This window comes from Cygnus olor, chromosome 3 (assembly GCF_009769625.2).
Source record: "Cygnus olor isolate bCygOlo1 chromosome 3, bCygOlo1.pri.v2, whole genome shotgun sequence".
In the NCBI taxonomy this organism is placed as follows: domain Eukaryota; kingdom Metazoa; phylum Chordata; class Aves; order Anseriformes; family Anatidae; genus Cygnus; species Cygnus olor.
Window position 1 is genome coordinate 44,513,605 of NC_049171.1, and position 13,956 is coordinate 44,527,560.

General features: G+C 33.7%; 1 protein-coding gene across 2 annotated transcripts in view; it reads right to left on the reverse strand.

Moving 5' to 3' along the window:
- ASCC3 (activating signal cointegrator 1 complex subunit 3) overlaps positions 1-13,956 on the reverse strand; it is a 281,426-nt gene that overhangs the window by 156,402 nt on the left and 111,068 nt on the right. For both annotated transcript variants that reach the window (XM_040551468.1, XM_040551467.1), the window contains exons 12-13: positions 6,120-6,296; positions 2,088-2,159 (exon numbers count right to left, since the gene is read on the reverse strand). In XM_040551468.1, coding sequence (XP_040407402.1) covers positions 2,088-2,159; positions 6,120-6,296 — 249 coding nt within the window. The remainder of the gene's footprint in view (positions 1-2,087; positions 2,160-6,119; positions 6,297-13,956) is intronic.

Consider the following 13,956-nt stretch of genomic DNA (forward strand, 5'->3'; position numbering starts at 1 on the left):
AAGGAAATATAAAAAAATTAAGTTACATAAATGTATATTTAAGAGTTCTGTAACGTATCTCAAATGCTGCTCCTTCTTGATATATACACCTGTGCTTGATACAATTGCTTTAAAATATCATTAAACTCATTACCATAACTTTTTGAAATGCCATACTGATTTATGTATTTTTTACTGAATTCAGCTTGCATATATATTCAGCATTTAGATAAATTCTTACACTGAATGATCATCAAAGAACAATATTCATACTGAATTTCCACTGCTAGCAATCTATGTTATCTTTGTCACTTTAATCAGCATATTTACCACAGGCTAGTGATAGTCAACATATATCGTACCCAGAACAAACATTTTAAAGCAATGAAAGTGCTTAACATTTACGATCAATTGAATCAAATCAACCAAAGCATTCTGAAATCAAACACACTTTTATATAGCAAGGGAAATGACACTTCTGCCTTGTCTGAAAATACACTGCTTATTTGGTTGTTGGCTTGGAACATAATTTTCAGAAACTGAGATTAGCAATTGTCTCAGCTAGTGAAACTGTAACATTATGGAGGCTAATGTTCTTCCTGTGACATCTTTCAGCGGCAGCACATGCCTTAAAACACTTGTGTATTCAACTGTTTGTGCAGGAACTAAAACCATTCTCAAGGAAAGCTATGCGAACTACAAAACATCATCTGCAAGAATTATACAAATTATTGCACTTGAGTCTTTTTTTTTTTAAAGTATTATTATTAGATGTATTTTTAGATATTTTTCCCCCTCAGTGTGAAGAAAAGAGAGGGGAATAAAGGTGCAATAAATATTCTGGAACAGCATGCAACTTCCTGCCTGTATTCCAAGAAATGTTAGTTGTTTAGACATATTGACTTAAAGAATCTGCTACTTGTAGCTTCATCTATAGGAAGTGAAAATACATAAAATCATAACAAAAAGTGAAATACAAGCAACTAAAGCTACCTTAGTTTAAGAAATATGGTAAGATGTGAGCATAATTGACAATGAGGAAATAACAAACTCAAGTTCCCTTCGTACTGCCAACAAATGTTGTTAAAAATCTTCACTCTGGCAAATATCAGCTTTCCATATGCAATCTTCATGACTGCATGAAAAGTTTTTTGAATATATCACCAGTAGCTGATATTAGCAAGAGAAGGTAAGTGGTGTTGAACCAGAGGGAGCAGGAAGAGTTATTTGTTGCTGAAGAATTTTATTTTCTCCAAGTCATACACCAACTGTTTAACTTTTAAAATAACATCATAATCTGAATTTTCTGTGAAACGGAAAATACACAGTTCTTAGCATTACTGTGTGTGAATTTCCTTCCGTTATACATAGATTACTTAGTTTTGTTCCTGCTCTGAACAGGTGCCACACCTGTCACAACTACTGCCTCTCACATTGCTATATTTGCAAAAAAAATAACAAAAAGAAGACATCATGTGAGGGTGATCTAGGAGCACAACAATAACAGAATGATAAACTATTCATGCAAAGGTGTTAAGCCCACCATCTCAGTGGAGGGGAATGTCAGATTTGAAAATTCACTGCAGAAACCGCTACTGTAGAGCAAAATGACTACTTCCTTTAATAACAAAAGCAAGACACAAAACCAAGGACATTTCAAATGAGAGATGCTGAGCCCTTGTGCACCGTGTCTTGAACACTGCATAATTCTCACCTCTCATCTCCAACAGGATCTCTAGCTAGAATTGGCGAGATATGGGAAAGGGTGACAATAATAACTAGATGCTTTTTTTTTTTTTTTTAAATCATTAAATGTACCTAAGTCTAAGGCCTCTAAGTATCAACCTTTGTTATTTTAAACTCGAGACATAAATATTCATTAGTTATTTTAAGGGATATATACTACAAATTTTCACCTTTGGTACAAACGAACATTTCTTAGCCTCTTTAGATTTTCTTGCATGCTGATTCTATAAAGTGTTCTTGAGATTAAAGAAGACCCTTGAAATGACATACCTCAAAAAAAAAATCTTTAAAACAACTTTATAATGATCAAAACCAATTTCTTTGTTTGTTCTGAATGCAAACCAAACAAAAAAAATAAATACCTGGTGTCCAGCCATTATTTGCTTCAGCACATTTTCATAACATACTTCATCCATATGATTTAGCTGCTGCACCTGAAAAGTAAACATCATACCTTATATTAAAATCATTTCTATTTTTCTACATATTTTCTACTACATGTCAAACAAGTAATAGTGATCCATTAAAAAGATTTTTATGCAATTAAATTTATAACATACTGATCCCCATTACTAACAATATTTTATTAATTCACAAATAGATCATGAAAATAAGTAGACAAAACACAAAAAAGGGCAGTGGATATAAGGTTTATTAAGTGACTGTTATTTTTTTTAATGACCAAAGAGAGGAAATCCAGTTCCGTTCTTTAATTTATCTGTTCCATATATAAGGAATCATACCTCTACTGGATAGTGATGAAGTAATCCATTTAATACATCACCTTACCACACATCAAATAATTATTTTCATCTTGTATTATATGAATGTAGCATATACACTGCAGATATACATATCCAAGCAGTTACTGATTCTCAATTTTGTTGTCAGAAAAAAGAACTTTCTTCATAGTTGGGTCACATCTAAGAAACAGTGGGAGTACCATGTACAGGATTTCCAATTATGGATAAATCAAAAGGCTTCAGAAAGGTTCCAAAATATAGTTCAGTTTAAAACCAAAGTATTCTTCAATCTACTCCAAATATACTTCTTTCAATTTTTTTAATGCATCATAACATAAATGGCATGCGTATACTTAAGGTTGTTCCAAATCAGAATAAATAAATGAAGTTCAAAATCAGAACAGATCAGAACTCCATCCTACATATTTGCATTAAGGGGTGGAAAGAAGAAAAATATAGCTGTTGTGTGTTTTTTGACACAAATATTTTATAAGAAAAAAATATGTAAGAACTAGAAAATGGAAATTTAGCACTTCTTAGTGTTATCTAGAATATCTTAAAGTTGTAAAACATAGCTTTAATTGCTTTAATGGAAAGGAGAGAACATTCATATTTGCCATCATACAAGAATAATAGTAAAAATGTGAGAAAGATGGCCATGTGTGCAAGAGACAAATATCCAGTCTAATTGCTCTGAAAATGAGAGGTTAGCACTTCATTTAATTATTTTTCAAATATTTATTTGAAAATTATTAAGAAGTGTAAATAGGCAATGCATAAACACACATATGGACATATATATATATATACACACACATGTACAAACAATTTTACATATTCTTTACATTCATACGTAGAGAGGAAAACTAACATGTATAAAGAAAAATAACAACTCTATATAGCCAGATTATTTATCTTCCATTAAAAAAAACAAACAACTTTAAAAATCAAATTAAACTGAGTAGATGATCCATATATATGACATTAATAGATCTTCAAACGAAGTAGCCAAATTTTACTCTTGGTTCCATATGCTGTCAATTTCAACTATTTCCTGGCTAATGTCTATGCCTAATAAGTACACCAAAAGTTACACAACATGTGCTGTGCATATCTAACCCAGCAAGAGCGAGACAGCATCATTAATAAACCTCAATTAAGAACACAACTAAAATATGCATGAACGCACATCATAAATAGCCATAATGTTATACATATTCTAGAGAAGAATATAGAGCAATCCCATTTATTCCACACATTTTTGGACAATTGCTATATAACACTGAAATGCCATGTCACTAAAATTAATTTTAGCTGAGCTTTCACAGACATCCTAATTCATTTCCTGAAGAAGAGATACTTAGGTACTAGCCTAAGTATCTTTAGCAGAACCACAGGGAGAAATGCTAGTACCTAAAGCAAGCACTCCCCTCCACTGAGCTTTGCAAGACTGATTGGGCCTCTCCAGATCCCTGCACTACCATAGAGAAGCAGTCTAGATGCCAGCAGCAGCTCAGAGAGATTTGGAAGCTTTTGCCTCAGCTTGAGTGAAGCAGGTGCCCTATTATACTACCAGGCTGCTACCAGTCTTTTTAGTAGAATCCAGATCTAAAAAGGATAAATATGCCTAACTTCAGCACCAATTGTTCATAGTGGGATCGGAAACATTTTGGAAATGTATCAAATTCCCATATGCTAAAAGCCTGAGAAAAAACGCTGTGTCCATCTGAAATAGCTAAATGGCTATGGTTTAGAGGATGCTGCTACTGATTGTTGAAGAAGGCTTGCCTGCAGTTTGCATATGAATTGGCAAATCATTCATCTGCTCCAAATTTTTGGAGAGTTTTTTTTGGACAAAAAATGTTAGAAAGCTATGGCAAAGCATCTACTTTGAGGAACTAACAACTTTCTGTCTCCTTGCTCCTCATCAGTGTGGATGCAGACATAGTATTGATTGCATCTGTTGATGTTCTACAAGAATTTTTGATTCTGTGGGTTCTTGCACTGCTTTCCTTTCAGATAGACCAGAAGGATACTGATATCAGTAATCACTTGGCAGGTTCAGTATTAATATTATCCTGAAAAGAATCCTTTGTAAAAGAGGTTTAATACTTCTACTTTTCGTTTGCTACAGCATATATTAACTTCATTGCAAAATGTATTTTACTCTATGAAATCTAGAATGGCATTCTTCTGAGAAGTAAAAAGATAAACTCCTGGCTCGTGGCATTACTAAAACAGTCTTGTCTGCTGTGCATTCACATTTCAGAATAACTACTACCTCCTCCTAATAATATTTATGATTATTTCCTAATAATAATATTTATTATTGTGTTTGTCTTGTTTTCTTTTAAGAAAACTTTTTTTTTTTTTTTAAATCATGTCAAATGTCATAAGAGAATCTGTGTAGTACTCTGATTTTTAAATCAGGGATGCATTCTAAAGTGAATATGATTAAATGGAGTCTTTCCTTTTTTCTTACCAGACTACAGTAGAAATAAACAAAATAGACCAACCTAGTATTAGGAAAAGATTAAAGAAAAGCAACAGCAAATAATAGTGAAGGCACTTAGTATCATTAATGAAGGTTAAAATATGCAAATTGTGGTAAGCAACATACGGTAAACTAGTCTTGCGTGTATACACTTGAAATGGCTCCCTATGGTTGTAAGCTAAAGTTTCTTTCCTGAACTAGTTAAATAACCTAGGAAAAAAAAAAGAAAAAAAGAAAAAAAGAAAAATAACTAAATACTATCATTGATTAAGCTATGCAATTAACTTTTGATCAAAAATGTCTTGATTTCTACTAAATTGAAATCAGAGCAAAATATGATTTCCTAAAAAGCTGAGCTATAAAATATTATACATCTCTAAGTTACTTGTGCTTTAATTATTGGCTACTGAAATGCATAGGAAATCTTTGCAAAAGCAGTTTATGGAAATGTGTTTGTATTAACGCCTGTATTTAAAGAAGGATTATAATTTGAAGTGTCAAGTGGCACTGCACTTCATTAACCTATGATTTTAATAAGAGTAATATACCTACATGGCCTCAATGCTTCCCCAAATGAACAAGAGCACAAAGAATAAAGAAGCTAATTTGGGGACTACTGTAATGTGTTTTCTATCAAACATTCACATGTGATAGGCGATGGCTTAGCACACTAAGGTTTTCATCAAAAACTTACAACGCACTAGTGTTATATTAATGCATATCTCATATCTTGATTTCATAAATGAGTATTTTTCTTATAACATTCCAGTGATTATTCCATAGGCATCCTTACTGGCAAAGTTTCTAGCCAAATGGAAAACTGAAATGAGTAAGGCAGAATAATCAGGTCCTACAGTGATTGCAGTTGAGGGTGATGATTTTTCCCCAATGAATCAAAACTTATTAGTAAACTGGAGGCATCACAAAACTAGATACCATTGTATCCAGCCACAATAAGGCCTATTTACAGGGACTGCAAACTGAGGAAACAGGATTCTTTAAGCATTTCTCACTGTATCTTTACACAGAATATGCTTCATAAAACAGCTGTAGCATAAAACAAACAAACAAACAAAACAGTACCCCCCTACACACACATAGGAGAAGCATGATTAAAACAAATAGCAATCCTTTCTTTGCTTTTCCTGATTCTTTACCTTATTAGTCGTCTTAATTCCTATAAAGGTTTGTCCCAGTGGTACAGGTCGGAAACGGCCATCAAAGTAGAATAGTCCAATGTAGGGATTGACATGTAGAAATGTAGCAACATCAAGATAATTGGGTAATGTAGCTGAAAGACCCAAAATCCTAATCATACTTTGCGTAGACTCAACCTATAAAAAGAAAAACAACCAACCAACCAAACAAAAAAAACAGAAAACCTGTAAATAATCCAAGTGTGTTATAAGAGAAGAAATCAAGCACAGTAAGAGTTTTAAAACATCCCTTATGCAATAATAACATGAAAGAAGCATTTAATATATAAAAAAGGTGAACAATAGATATGAGCTAGTGATTATCCTGTATTGAAGGAACCAGAGCACTCTACAATTCCATTGAATCTTGCTTATTCATCTCTTTTACCCTGCAAAAAGTTAGTATTCATTAACTGACATGGAGGAACAAGAACAGTAACACTGGCTTGTTAAGAAGGAATTGTACAATTTACAGGCAAAACTAGGACAGATAATTTGGCATCATTTCTTAGTTGAATTCATACACTTCTGAAATAAAAAACAACGTAATTTGTGTCATTTCTCAATCTTGGCTATTGCTTAGATATTTCCACAACTCTCTTAGGCAATCTATTCCAGTTCATCACTATCTGCATTTCTGCAGTATGTATCAGTACTTCTGCAGAACTGAAGATACCAAGAACACTAACAGACATTTTTTCTAGCATTTTTTTTCCTGTGTTTGTATTACACACCTTCCCATTTTATAACAGAAATGGTTATTTTATACATATACTCTGTTTCACATAAAAGCTTGCATATTGCATATATTTCCAGATAATTTTCAAAAAGAATGAAAGCAACTAAAACATTTGAATGAGGAAAGAATGCAGGAATTTTCCCATATCTTGCTGGAATATTAAGAGCTGTGTAGGCTGGCTCACAGCTTACTTACTAGTGCAATTATTTAGACATACAGAAATTTTCATCAAAAGACCTTTTTTTTTTTTTTTTTTTTTTACAGAGTACAACTGAAGCCACAAACAAGGTTCTCAACTTGTCACAAATGCATGAATGTCTCATCTTATGAGTAAGGTTCCTATCTTCTACCCAGCAAAGTTCTGTTCAAAACACTATGAAACTTAGATACAGGTTTTGAATGACTAAGATGTGCGAGTTAAAGTGAAAGGAAGTCCCATGTTGCAATTAAAACACAAGAACAAGAAGTTTTCAAAAAAGATTATTAAAAAGTATATGGTCAACATTCTTAAGGCAGATAAAACAAATGATACCATAATACAGACCTAGGGAATAGTAAGTCCCTATCCCTCCAACTCTACAGATAACAAGCAAAGCAAACCACTGCGATGCTGATAATGTACATATCACACAGTAAAAATCTGGAGGTTCAGACAGTTGACGCAACCAACTAAACACCACAGAAAACCTGCTGACTGACCAACACTTCTTCACTTACTCAAAAGAGCAGCTTTGCAGAGGAAAGTTCATGTACAATAAAGTCTTAAATGTAAACTCAAATTCTGAGAGGACGGACACACAAGAGATTTCATTTTCAGAAGTCTTACATCTGCAGCCAGCATTCGAGAAAGCAGATAAGCAAGTTCATTAACAAAGAAGAATTACTAGAACATAATTTGTTAGATATATTTTTATAGCTTGATTTCCTGATGACCTAAGGGTCATCCTCAATCATACAGTTTTGGAGCATGGGGCTTTTGGTTTTTTGGTTTTCTGTATGCTCCATCATGGTCTCCCCACGGGCTACAGGTGTATCTCTATGATCTTGGTTATCACAGGTTTGCTTCTCATACTTTTTTTCCTCACTCCTCACTGCTAGGAGCTGTTTTTTTTTTTTTTTTTTTTTTTTTTTTTAACCCCAAAGTGCCGCCATTTTGGCTGCATGGCCTAGCCATGCCCTGTGGTGGCACCATTGGAGATGGCTGGAACTGGCACAGGGCAGCCCTCGCCTCTTGCCACAGAAAAGCCCTGCAGCGCCAACCCCTGGCAGTGTCTGGACACGGACACCTCATACAAATGTCTAATTTTCTTAATGCCTATGCAGCTTTTTGAACTTGAATCTGTAAATACAGTAACCACTGATATATTTAATTATCTTATACTTTGTTCACTATCACCTGATAATCAAGTACCTCAATCTGAAAGTGTAACTAAAATCCAATCTACAAAACATCATTTGATTTTGCTAAATTTAATATATTTCAAATCTTTGAAGAGCCTGAAAAATGTGCTCAGTTCCATCGGAAGGTAGGAAATTATTTCCAGTATTTAAACAATTAACAAGAACTCTACATAATAACCATGGACTTATGAATTTTTACATCAATTAACTGTTCAGAGTTTTCTTTCAAAACATAACATCTGAAGAACAGTTACAGTTTACTGAGACTTTTCACTTTCAAAAACCTTGTAAATAGAAACTGCTTAACTTTACCGATCTGGCAGCTGGCCCTGTGGTCAGGGAACTGGTGAGAATCATAGTCTCAGGTTGGAAGGGACCTTAAAGATCACCTAACTCCAGCCCCCCGTCATGGGCAGGGATGCCACCCACTAGATCAGGTTGGCCAGGGCCCCATCCAGCCTGGCCTTGAACACCTCCAGGGATGGGGCGTCCACAGCTTCTCTGGGCAACCTGTGCCACTGCCTCACTACCCTTACAGTGAAGAATTTCTTCCTAATGTCAAGTCTAAATCTAACCTCTTTTAGTTTAGGACCATTCCCCCTTGTACTATCATTATTAACCCAAGTAAAGAGTCCTTCTCCATCTTATTATAAGACCCTTTTAAGTATTCAAAGGTCACAATGAGGTCTCCCCGAAGCCTTCTCTTCTCCAGGCTGAAACCTGGAGAACCCAGAATTCTAACTGCACCTGAAAACTGCAGCAATCAACACAAGCAAGAACAATTAAAATTACTAATATGTACAACACACTTATAAACAAAGGATATTTTATATTATACCTGTACATATATTTGTGCTTATGGATATAACACCTGCATATTTTTTTCAATAAGTAAAATTTGGAAATTATTTGGACTATTATTTTTCTATTTATGTTAAGCCACAAAAATCATGTCAGAACAATAAAGAAATCAGGTAATAATGTATTTTGCTCTATTTAAATATGAAAACTAACAACATGTTACTATAAAGACTATTAATAAGCTAATTCAAACTGTAAAGAAAAATATTCAAAATGAAATTTGGTGCTTTTCCCCTCTAAATTACCCAGTAAGATATAAATTTGCAGCAATTTCTCAGCATCCTTGTTAAGGAACTTTGAGCTTTTTATTTCCAATAGTGTATAACGTAAATAAAGTAGGAGCCTGATAAACAATCATTATTTGTTTCACAGTGTTTGGTAAGGTTTCTAAGTTTTTTTTTTGTTTGTTTTGTTTTTTTTCAGGGTTAGGTAAGTTTATGTCTATAATTATTAAAAGAGGTCACTATTAACTACTGTATTAAAGATAACCACTGCCACATATGCCTGAGAAAAAGTGAGATAGCTTATCTAAAACAGGTGAAAGAAGCAGTGGTTAAAGCGTAATAAAACAGTTTTCAACCTGTCTCAGAATTGCCAGCCTGAGTTGTCAGCATTTAAAAATATTAAGTCTATGAAACTCTAAAAGGACATTTTGCTCAAAAAAAAAAATCTTTCCTCATTAATGCCAAACTTCTGTATGAAATTCCCATCCTCAAGTATTTCTTATATAACTCTCAAGTTGAAGCAGCACTATTAGACTCCAAAGAGATTCAGAAAATAATCACAGAGGATTCATTAAAAGCAAGACTATAACTCAGTGCTCCAAAGTGCAATAAAAGTCCTCTAAATCATTCCATCAATTTCTTTAACTTCTTTCAAGGCCATCCAGATAATCCTTTTTTTGCCATCTTCTTCAGAAGCAAAATAAGGTATGCTTATCCTAAAAGCAAAAATGTATCATAACATTTCTCCTAACTATTTTATGCTCATGATATGCAAACTATAGACTAGAACTCTGTGCCTGTATATCCTCATGTAAATACACAGACCGAGTTTTCTTTATTATTTTAATTATACATGGCAATATACAAACAGCAATGACCAAAACCGTGCTAAACTTGGAAGTCAAAAAAACAAAATTACCTGAATCTGCAACTACCACATATTGTTTATTTTTTACACTTTACTATGTGATTATGAGTGTCTCAATTACTTATCTTATTCATCTATCCAAGCACTACAAAGATTTTATTTTTGATAATGGCTTTTAGAGTTCTGTGCGTACATTTTCCAACTACTTTTCAGACTTCTCCTGTAAAAGCAAGTATCAAAATGTTTTGTTTATCTTGTGTGTGCACATACAAAGTGCAAGAGGACACTTTGTAAGTAGAGTACATTCAAACATTAGTATTTTTCACGTGCCAGATCACTTATTTGGTCCTAGAAGCCCCAGTTACAGAGTGTGCTTAATATATAAGATAGTGGTTTCCTGAAACTGCAGTAAAAATTATTGAAAACATATTTTGAATGATGAAGTTTTCTGTTTACATTCCCTATCACTGTCTGGTGGTGTTCAGCTAAGTGAATTTTCTTCACAACTGGCACAAAATTTCAAATGTTTTAGTCATTACACACGCCTTATTATCTCAGAAAAAAAAGTGTGAGCAACAATTAGAATTTACATGGCTTTCTTTGGAACACTGTACCGTCACAGTGTTTACACATCATGTTCTTTGAAAGCTTTACTGTATTTTATTGATTTGATATTACACTTAAAGGAAGAAATAAAATTGCCATAACTACATTTAATTGACATATCTAATTAGTATATCTAATTCAGAAGCATTCATGGTGGCATGTGGAGAATTGACAGCATGTTCACCATACGCATTTGCAAAATGCTATTATCACACCATGAAATTCCATGTATACAGAAAAAATATACAGAAGATAGCTATCTGGTACCCATTTCCACACTCATTTGAGTTTACACTGTAAATGATATAGGATTAGGTATGGGAAGTGCCTGTCTGGACTGTAGATTGATCACAGCAGGTTCATTTTCCTAGTAGATGTGCACATCATCTTATTACATTACAGCTACCACTTGAGAGCATGCAGGGTATGCATAGAGATACTCTTATCTGACTTCTAAAATTTTTCCTGAACTTGTGATCTCAGCAATCTTCCCATTTCCATGTATTAAAATATCACATTCACAGAATTAATTACAATCAAGCTGGAAAGCATATCGCTGATTGTTCAGCTTGAGAACAGAACTAAGTGAAGCAGACAAGTTTACTATTCTCATCTTTGCGCAATTGTACTGTGGTTAGAAATTAATCTGATATTTTCATGACCCAGAATCACTTCAACGCACTCCAAAAGTCAGTCTGTATGCCCTTTAGTGGATGTCTATCCACTAAAGATAAGATGTACAGAAAACTAGACACAAGCATTTCTTAGTGTTAAGTCTAGATGTACAAGAAGATTGATTCATGACTTAAGTTCCTGGGTATCCTGCCTGACTCTTGTAAGAATGAAGTACTGGGTACGGGATACGCATTAGTTAGTAAGATACCCACTAAGACACGTGCAAGTCTCAGCCCCTTGCAAGATCTATGATTTTCACATTATCAAAAAAAAAAAAGTGGGGGAGTGGAAGGGGGAGGAATTCTCACAGGGAATTTTGAACATAATTAAAGCCACTTCAAAATGCCTAACAAGGAAGTTTGTTAGAATGTTTCACTAATATTTACTTTTTTTTTTTTTTTTTTTTACTGATTTTTTGTTCACTGCTTAATGAAAGCATTACTACGTAGTCAATCAGTCCACACAGGTGGTAATTTCCTCATTTTAGGAAAACTAAAAAATGGAAAAAAGCAGTAACATAAAAATGATAAAATTACAAAATTAAAAGTGCATAGTAAAAAAGCAACTACTAATACTGCTTTGAAGATTCTACATAGGATGTTATCTACAACTCCGCATAGAATACATGTTACTAGGCAACCATCTAGTTAAGTAATTTTATAAATGAGTTTTACTCTGCTTCCCGTGAACCCTGAGAATACTGTGATCTCAGTTCTCCACTCAGAACATATTAAAAAATCTAGAGGTACTGAAAAAATGTAACCATGCAGAAAGCACTATTATAAGCCATATTATTTTACCTTGGCTAAATATTAAGTACGCAATACTTTGCCTGAAGAAATTACACTTTGAATATACCTATTAAGAGATTTCTATGCCCTGCACAGTGCCATGTCAGTTTTTCTTGAATGACAAAATGCCTTTTCATATACTGCTTACTGTTTTTTTCCCCAAAGAGAAACAAAAAAGAAATATGAAGTCTTCTACAAATCAGTTTAACTGCTTTATTGTATTATCAAAGAGTGTGACAATCATGATTACCTTTTACTCCATGGATATACCAGGAAAATGGAAAAATGTTCAACTATCAATCATAAAAAGTGTTGTGCAGAATGACTGCCTGACCACTTCTATGCAAAGTAATAGAAAAGCTTCTGAAGATTCATTCAAATATCTGATCACTAACAATTTCCAAGCAAATGGAGATTGTTTGTTTGTTTTTTTAAATATATTGTTTTTTAAAAGTCATTCTTACACAGCTACAAAGCTGCCAGAAAAGATAACAATATACATCTAGAATTATGTAAGGCATTAATTTTATGATAATCTGACGAACTGACAGTTTTTAAAGAACTTATCATTGAAAAACAGCAATTAAAAAGGGATGCACCTAATTGGTTTCTATGCCCAACTTTACTCAATAATTTTATCCATGATATGCAGTAAATAAACAAATAACTGGTGACAAGAATAAGAAGAGGTGATTGGTAGAATTAATATAACGGATACGTGTGTCAGCCGTAAAGGTAAATGTACGTTGTCAGTCCCATTCAAATTAAATTTATCTTAATTTAGCTCATTCTAAAATACACCTCAGTAGTTAAATAAGAAACTATTTTCCAGAAACACTCTTATAGCAACAAGTGAATCCTGCAGCAACTATTAAAGTACCTGTCTGAAGACTTAATGAACCAGCATCTAAATGCAAGCTCCGAAGATGATGTGTCAGCAAATAAAGTACATGTAATTCTTAAAGAACAGAACTGAATAGCAGGAAGGAGATGCTCAACCTCTGTACATGCCACAACCAAAACTATCAGAAGTTCTATACCCAAGTTAGCTGACATGTTCTAAAAGCAGATGCAAACATGAGAAAGTTCAGTGAACAAAGCCCCACAATACTATAAGTGAGGAACAAAACATTACAGTACAAGGTTTTGCTAAGGAGATCCTGAGAAACTTGATGGGCATATAGAAGGAACATCAAGGGGCAAAAGAATAAAGCAGTCACTCAAGATGAAATGTGAATAACCAAACAAATGCCAATGCCATTATTTATCGATGCATTCTAGTCTCCAAAAACACTTGAATGAACTACAGCCAGCTACTGCTAGAGACAAGATATGGAGACAAAAGAACCTTCCCTCCTCTGACCTCATCAGCTGTTCTTAGATCATTAGCTATCAGCCTTCTTTTAAAATAAACAAACAAAAAAAAAACAACCAAAATTTTCTTAATCAAAAATGGGATTCCGAAAACATGAGAAGTCCCAAGCAGATAAAAATCCAGCATTTGGCTTTGCATGGGAAACCTCTGGATTTGTTTGCTTCTGATTGTCAAGAGGCACAAGAGGGGGGAAAAAAAGAGGTAGAAGAGAGAATAAAAAACTAGAGACAATGAAAATGCATCCAGAGCAGGAAAATT